The following is a 10168-nucleotide window of genomic DNA, read 5'->3' as shown; positions in this document are numbered from 1 at the left end:
ATGTTTATGGACTGAAAGAATTGATATCATTAAAATATCCATAGTAGGCTCAATGCCTGTTGCTCAAGCAGCTAAGGTGCCAGCCACATACACTGGAGCTGGCAGGTTCAAATCCAGCCCAGGCCTGCCAAACAACAATGACAACTACAACTCAAAAATAGACGGACGTTGTGGTGCCCGTGGCTCAAGGAGTAGGGCGCCGGTCCCATATGCTGGAGGTGGCAGGTTCAAACCCAGCCCCTGTCAAAAAAAAAAGAAAGGAAAGGGCTCAGATTCATACACATTGTATTCGTGTGTCAAAATATTACATGGACCCCAAATTATATGTGACTAGGATATAGCAATTAAAAAATAGTATTCATGCTTGGCCTGCAATCAAAAAAAAAAAAAAATAGACGGACGTTGTGGCAGGCACCTGTAGTCCCAGTATTTGGGAGGCTGAGACAAGAGAATCGCTTAAGCCCAGGAGTCTGAGGTTGCTCTGAGCTGTGATGCCATGACACTCTACCCAGGGCAACAGCTTGAGGCTCCATCTCAAAAAAATAAAATAAAATAAAAATGTCCACAGTACCCAAAGTGATCTACAGATCTAATGCAATTTCTATTAAAATACCAATGACATTTGTCACAGAAATAGTAAAAACATCCCTAAAATTTGTATGGAACCACAATAGCCAAAGTAATCTCTCTTTTCTTTCTTTTTCTTTTTTTTTGGAGACAGGGTTTTGCTCTGTTGCCTAGGGCTAGAGTACAGTGGCATCATCATAACCCACTGCAACCTCAAACTCCTGGGCTCAAGCAATCCTTTTTCCTCAGCCTCCTGAGTAGCTGGAACTACAGGCGTGCACTAGTATGCCCAGACAATCTTTCTTTTCTTTTCTCTCTCTCTCTCTTTCTCTTTTTCCCTTTCTACCTTCCTTCCCTTCCTTCCTTTATTCCTTTCTTCCTTCCTTTCTTTCCTTATTTTGAGACAGACTCTTATTTTCTTGCTCAAACTGGTCTTAAACTCCTGGCCTCAGGGATACTCCCACCTCAGCCTCCCAAAGTGCTAGTATCACAGGCATGAGCCACTGAATCCATCCCCCTCTCCATTTTTTTTTTAAATTAAATCATACCTGTGTACATTAATGCAATGCAATCATGGGGTACAATGTGCTGGTTTTATATACAATTTGAAATATTTTCACCAAACTGGTTAACATAGCCTTCATGGCATTTTCTTAGTTATTGTGTTAAGACATTTATATTCTACACTTAGTAAATTTCACATGTATCCTTGTAAGATGCACCACAGGTGTGGTTGCACTGATTACCCTCCCCTCTCCATTTTTTTAAGAGAGGGTGTCACTGTGTTGTCTGAACTAGAGTTTAGTGGCATCATCATAGCTCACTGCAACCTCAAACTCCTGGGCTTAAATGATCCTCCTGTTTGAATAGCTGGTATTATAGTTCCTCAAGGCGAGTCATTGTGTCCTAGACTGACTGCTGAGTTTTAGGAACTGCAGGGATGAAAGAATAAATCTTGAGGCAAAGAACACAGTTTATGATCTTTCATGGGTTCTCAAACTTACTCAAGGAAACTTAAGACATTTCATCATCCACCAACCAAACTGGCATATCCAAATGCCAGCAGGAAACCTGATATACTTTTAGGTGGGATGATCTCAATAAAACTATGTCCAGGGATCCTCTTTGTCTAGAATTGAAAGGCAAATGGCCTTTACCACTTTTCTCATTAAATATTAGATCAGGCGGAAGGGAAACTGGAGTGGAGAAATAAGGGAGAGGGTAAACAAGATGAGATGTTTGGATAGGAAACATGGATAGACAGACTGTACTATTAAGGAGAACGGACAAAGAGAGATGGGTGGTTAAGGTACAAAGATGAATTGCTTGAAGTGAATAACACATGGGTTGATTTTATGGAATTATATTAACATTATACATGTATACTTTGTTTAGAAAAGTACAGGAGTCCATAGAAAGTTAAGCTATAATAAATAACACGTGGACAACAGAGACAGAGATAATGAGATAGGTCTGTACGAGCCTTCCACAACACGTCTGTCCTGTAATCTGTCGTTCACAGTAGGACTTTTGGTAAATATATGTAGAACGTTACAAATAACACTAACCATGTCCCAAGAGCTTAGAGCTGTCAGAAACATGCCACCTTGGTTTTATTGTGGGTTAGTACTCCTCATGTTCACCTGGTGTGGAGATGAAGAGGCAATAAATAATGAAGATGCTTCCTTTCAGCCAACTTCTCTTCCCTTCCTCAGCAGCCTTCTCAATGCCTCTTTCACTTCCTTGTTCCTTAGAGTATAAATGAGAGGATTCACCATGGGCGTGACCACAGAGTAAAAGAGGGAAATGAATTTGCCTTGGTCCTGGTTGCTTTTCTTAGCTGGAAGAAGATACCCATAGATAGCTGAGCCATAGAAGAGGAACACCACCAGCATGTGGGAGAGGCATGTGTTAAATGCCTTTTGCCGTCCCTCGGCAGAGCAGATCTTCAGCACTGCTTGAGTAATATAGCAGTAGGAGAGCAGGATAATACTTAGTGGGACTGCAGTGAAGAAGGTACAGACACCATTAAGCACAGCCTCATTGAGGCTCGTGTCTCCACAGGCAAGCTTGATCATGGCAGGCACCTCACAGAGGAAGCTGTCCACCCTTTGGTGCCCACACAATGGGAGCTGCAGAGTGAATGTTGACTGGATCACAGAGTTGCCCAAGCCACCCAACCAGGCAGTAGCAGCCAGAAGCCAGCAGAGCCGAGGATTCATAATGGTGGTGTAGTGCAGGGGGCGGCAAATTGCGACATAACGGTCAAATGCCATCACCACAAGCAGGATGCACTCAGTGGCCCCTAACCAAAGGAATACATAGAGTTGTGTCACGCAGCCACCATAGCTAATAGTCTTTTTTGGTCCCCATAAATTGGTTAACATTTGGGGGACTGAGCTAGTAGTAAAGGCAAGGTCCAGAGAGGAGAGGTTGCTGAGGAAGAAGTACATGGGTGTGTGGAGCCGGGCATCTAGGCGGGAAAGCAAGATGATGGTCGAGTTCCCAATTAGGGTCAGCAAGTAAGAGAAGAGGATGGCTATGAAAAAGATCATCTCCAGCTGTGGATGGTCAGATACACCCAACAGAATGAAGCCCTCTAAGGAACTGCTGTTGGCCCCTTCCATCACTGGTTGCCTTCAGCCATTGAAAGAATCTGTTCAGAGCAAACTGCTGGGAGAAAAGCAAGTAAAGAACAAGCTTCTGGGGGTGTACCTGTATCAGGAAAGGTCTGCTAGTTCTCCGGGCTCCATAGTTAAGTACCAAGTTAATTTTATGACTGCAATCTTTTGTTGTAATCTCAAACTGCTGTCAGTTACCCAACAGGTGGAAAATTTTATTCCATTAGAATGCCAAATAGAAGCTAAAATGGAAGTGAAGGAAGTGCATTATGAAGGCAGAACAAAAAGATGAGAGCACTTCAGAACAATGGTTGCAACAGAATAGAAAGAGTTGACCATTAGATTTATGTATAAAAGTCTCTAGATAAAATTTCCCCAGCCAAAGTTTTGATATGCTCAGAGAAGGCAGAAGCAGATACATGGTATTTGGAAATGCTCCTTAGAAGTTTCTAATAAATTTCCTCCCCTCTCTTCTACATCCTTCTCCTCTCAGGTAAAAATATCCTATAAAGAAAGATGAAGTTTGGGGGGAAATATTATAAGTCTATAAGACCGTGGAAAAAAGGGCAAGAGTGAATATATAGAGAAGACATGAGTATGTGATTCACAAAATGGTAAATGGAGAACAAACAAAACTTTACCTAAGGCCAAATCAGTTTACATGGAACAGGCAAAAGATACAAACAGGAGTTATCACAAAAGTGCTTTTGTGTTCATAATTATTAAGAGAAACTAGAAGATTTTAGAGAAGAGCCCTGCTCTTTTGAAGTACATTACCACTATGTCCATCTCTAAGCCATGGAATAATTCTTAACAATTTTTTTTTTTTTTTAGAGACAGAGTCTCACTTAGTTGCCCTCGGTAGAGTGCCGTAGCATCACAGCTCACAGCAACCTCCTGCTCTTGGGCTTAAGGGATTCTCTTGCCTCAGCCTCTCAAGTAGCTGGGACTACAGGCGCCCGCCAGAACGCCCAGCTATTTTTTGTTGCAGTTAGGCCAGGGCCAGGTTCGAACATGCCACCCTCAGTATATGGGGCCAGCGCCCTACTCACTGAGCCACAGGCGATGCCCTAGACAAAAAGTTATTTAAAAGTAGCTCTTGTTAATAATGGGCCAATTGTTATTACTGTTCCTTGGCCAGAATTTAGACCTTTCTGAAGATCATAAACCAAGGTCCTTCCCCTTTTTTTGACTAAAAAAATGCATAAATTTGAGAAGAAAACATACATATTTCTTAGGTCATCTGTTCTCATTTAGACACTGAAGATTAGGAGGGAATGCTGCCCCTCCCTTTGGAACATGATGTGTCCCATAGAAATCCCGGCTACTGCCCAAAGAGCAGGCTAATGGAAGATGCTTCTCAAGAGAGGTGTTCGGGTATGTTTAGCTGGTTCTAGAATACTAGGCAGGGACCACTTGGCCATACCTCTTGGCTAAAGGCCCCAGAGACTATTCTTTTCATCAATATAAAGCAAAAATATTGGCGATCCCAACACTAAAATCCACTCAGGAATCAAGAAGAGAAATTTCTTCTAATTGTTTCTATCATCATTACTATCATCACCACTACTACTACCTACAAAAAGTCAGGGCATAATTGTCTGTTTCTTTAGGTCATCAGTAGGGTCCCTCTACTAAGTCAGGGAGGGGATAAGGATTTCAGAGAATGTTTCAACACTCTTTCTTACCCTAATCTTATACTTGAAGAAGAGGTGGTTATTTACTGTTTTTTCATTTAGGATTTAAGGGAGGTGAGGAATTGAGTCACCAATAATCAGCTCATCTTTCTGTTCAGGAATTCTTCCTGATACCCATTCACAACCTCCTGCTAGTTCAAATGCATGTTCTCTTGTGTCTCTTTAGGAGAAAGAAGACAGACAGACAGACACTGGTTGTCTTTCAGGAATTGTTTGGTCTGTGGGGGGCTGGTGGTTTGTGGTTGTTCAGTAGTGCCAGAATTCCTTTCAGGCCCTTCTCTGTGCCTACTGAGCATTTTTTTAGCCTAGGAATAAACCAACCAAAAATGGAAAAAGAGAGGTTATTCCTAGAGTGGAAAGCTGTTGACCCCAGCTGCTCAGAAAGTGCAGGGGGAAATATTGCACTAGCTAGATCTTTGGCCTGAGCTTAAAAAACCTCTGAAGCTGGGCAGCTCCTGTGGCTCAGTGAGTAGGGTGCCGGCCCCATATGTGGAGGGTGGTGGGTTCAAACCCAGCCCCGGCCAAACTGCAACAACAAAAAAATAGCCGGGCGTTGTGGCGGGCGCCTGTAGTCCCAGCTGCTAGGGAGGCTGAGGCAAGAGAATCGCGTCAGCCCAAGAGTTAGAGGTTGCTGTGAGCCGTGTGACGCCACGGCACTCTACCGAGGGCAGTAAAGTGAGACTCTGTCTCTACAAAAACAAACAAACAAAAAAAAAACCTCTGAAGCCAACGCGACTGTAACTTCAAATGTTCTGGTACTCAGTAACTCTGCTGCTCTTTGGGGGCTTTTTTCTCCATTAAAGGGTCTTTACCTTTGGTTCCTAGTTCTTTTACAATCTGGGAGTGTTAAATTAATCCAGAAGTACTTGCACTTCAAACTTGGAGAGAGCAACACTGAATTCTCAGTCTTAGAAAGGGTATTCCATGTACAGAGCAATTTCGGCATGGAAGCACCACAGTGGAGCATCATCTGGGGACAGAAGGATTCTAGGAATCACTCACATGATGCATAAATGGCTCTTGCCTCTGCCTGCCTGTAAATTTCATTTGAATCTTCAGGATATTGAGAGAAGCATCTGAGATTTACATTTTTAAAATTTTTTCTTGAGACAGGGTCTTGCTCTGTCCCCTGGGATAGAGTACATCATTATAGCCCACTGCACTCTCAAACTTCTAGGCTAAAGCCATCCTCCCACCTTGGCCTCTTAGAGAGCTAGGATTATGGCATGAGCCATTGCCAAGACTTGCTTCTTAAAGAGAATCCTAGATATTGTAATTGCTCACCTTTGCCCAGCTTCCTGTCCATAAATTTCACAAGTCTCAATTGGCCTCTTGTGGATTAGCCACAACAAATCTGTCATTTGGAGCTGGTATTCTCTTATTACAAACATTGTTCCTAGACTATTGGCACTCCCTGTGTATGAGTGCATAGTCTCAGAACTTGAGCCTTGCTCAATATGCTCAAAAAAATGGAATTATCAAAAACATAAACAAACCAAATCTTGCATTCTTGGTCCTAGTACAGAAGTTTTTAAGTATGTGGTATATTTTATTTTAAAATATTTCATATGGGGGGAGGTGGTTGACAGCGATATCCCTAATAACTTAGTTTATGTGTGACTATCTTGAATATAATGTCTAAATTAATATTTTCTTGCAGACTTAGAATTGGAGATAACTTGCCGATTTAGTCAGAATTGGAGATAACGGTTAATTGTGGCACTATGGTAGGCAAAAACCACAAAGAAAATAGAAGATTGCTGTCTAGAAGGATGAAGGCTGAGTTAGAATACAATCAAAACCTCTTTAATCAGAAAGGTTTAAGGTATTAAAATGAAAAGGGATTTCCCCCACTCCCACCTACCTCAAATCTTAAAATTCAAGAATTATTCTAAGAGGTCAGTTCAGGACCAATAAAAGAAAAAAATTACTTAATTAACTTATAGAAATTATTCACCTCAAGAGATACCACAGTTTAAAAATATTAAAATTTAAGAAACATAATTTTAAGTGCATTATTAAGGTAATCTATGCTGTTTGGAGGGGACTCTAAACTTTTGACGTTTGCACAAGGCTAAAAAACCAAGCTCTATTAAGATGTGTTTTTTGCCAGGTGCAGTGGCCCATGCCTGTAATCCTAGCACTTTGGGAGGCTGAGATGGGAAGATCATTTGAGCCCACGATTTTGAGACTACCTTGAACAAGAGCAAGAGCAAGATTCCATCTGTACAAAAAAATAGAAAAATCAGCCAAGCATGTAGGCGTGAGCCTGTTGTCCAGCACCTGTTTTCCCACGTACTTGGGAGGCTGAGACCAGAGAATCACGTGAGCTGAAGAGTTGGAGGCTGCAGTGAGCTATGACGATGCCACTGCACTCTAGCCTGGGCGACAGACCAAAGCCCTCTCTCAGAACAAAAGGTTTTCTGATTCTACTGTTGGAGAAAGAATCCTTACTGAATAGACCGTGAGCCAGGCCCAGTGGCAGTATTAAAGACTATAAAAAAAAAAAGACTAAATAAATAGTAGTACATCAAATAAGTACAAAAATTCAACATCGCAAACAGAATGGAAAGGCTTGATAAGCATAAGTGTCCCAAGAGCAGCTCTCAAGTTTGTATCTCTCTGCAAGCTGTAGACAACTTGTAACGGGTGTTCCCAAAGAGAAAAAAATGACAAAGGGGTGTTCTACATACCGGCCAGGAAGCAAACTTTCTGCTGCTCTAGCAATTCCTTATGAGAAAATCTTACCTGATTTTTACTGGCATTTAAAAAGGGATGTGAAGCACACAAGATTTTAGAGACAAGGGAGCAGGAGAAAACAGTTCCTATGCAAAGTTCCTATCCAAGACCTTAGATTTTTTAAAAAAGAAGTGTTAAAGACAGGATTTTTCCCTCCTTCCAATTAATGTCTTCACTATTATCATGGGACTTTAAAGATTCGTGCTTGCTTTGCTGTGAGCTGTGTGAGGCCACGGCACTCTACCGAGGGCCATGGGGTGAGAGTCTGTCTCTACAAAAAAAAAAAAAAAAGATTCGTGCTTGCTGAACAGATGCTGTCCTTGTCTATGACAAGCAAAAATTTTTAAAAGGCTCATACTAAAAACAGGAGGGATTATGATTGAACATTTTGAGATTTCAGCATGATAAAATACTGGGAAATTCCTCAGCAAGAAAAAAAGAAGGTGTGCTTAGAGATAGGCACCGATTATACTAGTTAAGATCCTTTTTTGCTTAGAGATCCTTCCTGTTCCCAGGACCGAATGATGCATACAAAAGTGCTTTTGTTTGTGTGATTTGTTTTATTTTGTTTTGTTTGAGGTTATGAATTTCTGACCTTCTCTCTTGGACCATTGTAGAAATTTTTGTTAAAGGGCTGTTAAAGTTGCTGTTTTAAAATTTCCCTTAATTGATGGGCATACATTGGCATGAAGAGATGTAAAGGTCATTAGAAATCAAGAAAGGGGAAGGGGCAGGAGGAAGGAGTAAAAACTTACCTGTTGAGTACAATGAACACTATTCTGGTGATGGGCATCCTAAAAGCTCTGACTTAAGTATTACAAAAGGTATCCATGTAACAAAAACATTTGGTACCTCCTTAGTATTTTGAAAATAAAAAAACCCTCCCTTCTCTTTGCAGTTTAAATGTTTCCTTCCTATCTCTTCTTCTTGCTGATAGGAAAGGTTACAGACCTCTATACGAATGGGCTTCCGGCTCTAATACCATGTCACCTCCAACCTTTCTCCAAAAGCACCTTAAAAAGGCCATTTAGCACTCTTTCTTTTCTTTCTCTTTTCCCCACGTATGCTTTTATCTTTTTCCTATCTCTCCGCCCTCCCCTTTTTTCTCTCTCTTCTATCCCCTGATTCTCCTGTAATAAGTCAAGAGACCAGCTTGGCGCCTGTAGCTCAGAGGCTAGGGCGCCAGCCACATACACCAGGGCTGGAGGGTGAACCCAGCCCCGGCCTGCCAAACAACAATGGCAACTACAACACAAAAATAGCCAGGCGTTGTGGCAGGCACCTGTAGTCCCAGCTACCTGGGAGGCTGAGGCAAGAGAATCGCTTAAGCCCAAGAGTTTGAGGTTGCTGTGAGCTGTGATGCCACTGCACTCTACCGAGAACGACATAATGAAACTCTGTCTCAAAAAAAAAAAAAAGTCAAGAGACCATTTATGGAAATATACCTTTGGCTGCGGGTTTCTCCCCAAACCGTTGTGCTGTGGAGCTCGGTACAGCCAGGAGAGGGCAGGAGTGGTGTCCCGGAGGGCGGTAACGCTGAGAGCTCCCCAGTTTATGGCTGGGGCTGCAACTTTTAACCCTGGGGCTAATCCTCGCCTTTGGAGAAGACCTAGGTTCGCTGCCAGGAATCTTGGTTCGCTCCAGCTGGTTCTGCGGAGCCCAAGGGGAGTCTCTGCCTCCACACAGGCAATTAGCACAAGGCACCAGGGTGACCAGAACACAGGAAAAAGATTGTCCCTGAAGAATTGACTCAGTCTTTTATCAGAACTCCCTCCCCAAACACAGATTACTAACTGAACTAGTAATAAGAACTGCATTCCTTAAATAATTACTAATTATATAATTTTATTCTTTTCAAAGTACTAGGACGTTACATAACTTAGTTCTTGTAACACTGTGCAGCAGAAGGGGCGGGTGGCCTCATCCCCATTTAGCAGAAGAGTAACCAGCACAAAGTGATTTGGTGGCTTGGGAGGGGTCACCCAGGAGTGAGCCTCATGATAGCCTTTCTGCAGGCTTTCCTAAACAGAGAAGCTGCTGGTTTTGACTCATCCATGAAATGTCATCTGTGAACTTTTGTTCTTTTGGGGGGGTGAAGGCAGGGAAGAGGAGTCCTCCTATCTCTGACCATAAAAAATAATAAATCAGGGGCATGAAGCTTAGACAGTCATACCACACTGTGTGAAAAGCAATCATTTACAACCTCTACTAAATAAACATGTTAATGGCTTGGCGCCTGTAGCTCAAGCAGCTAAGGCGCCAGCCACATACACCAGAGCTGGCGGGTTCCAATCCAGCCCAGGCCTGCCAAACAACAATGACAACTACAACCAAAAAATAGTCAGGCATTGTGGTGGGTGCCTGTAGTCCCAGCTACTTGGGAGGCTGAGGCAAGAGAATCGCTTAAGCCCAGGAGTTGGAGGTTGCTGTGAGGTGTGATGCCAATGCACTCTACCCAGGGCGACAGCTTGAGGCTCTGTCTCTAAATAAATAAATAAATAAATAAATGCGTTAAGAGGTGGCTAGTAATCTGATCAGTTCATC

General features: G+C 42.4%; 1 protein-coding gene across 1 annotated transcript; it reads right to left on the bottom strand.

The window, feature by feature from the left end:
- Positions 1–2220: 2220 nt before the first annotated feature.
- LOC128561288 (olfactory receptor 2C1) lies at positions 2221–3603 on the bottom strand. The gene has a single exon (XM_053555312.1). It carries the CDS (start codon positions 3192–3194, stop codon positions 2256–2258), a length of 939 nt encoding a protein of 312 aa, XP_053411287.1. The 5' UTR covers positions 3195–3603; the 3' UTR covers positions 2221–2255.
- Between the last annotated feature and the right edge of the window lie 6565 nt (positions 3604–10168).

The sequence above is a fragment of the Nycticebus coucang genome, chromosome 12, assembly GCF_027406575.1.
Source record: "Nycticebus coucang isolate mNycCou1 chromosome 12, mNycCou1.pri, whole genome shotgun sequence".
Classification (NCBI taxonomy): Eukaryota; Metazoa; Chordata; class Mammalia; order Primates; family Lorisidae; genus Nycticebus; species Nycticebus coucang.
This window is presented reverse-complemented; position numbering and strand designations above follow the sequence as displayed.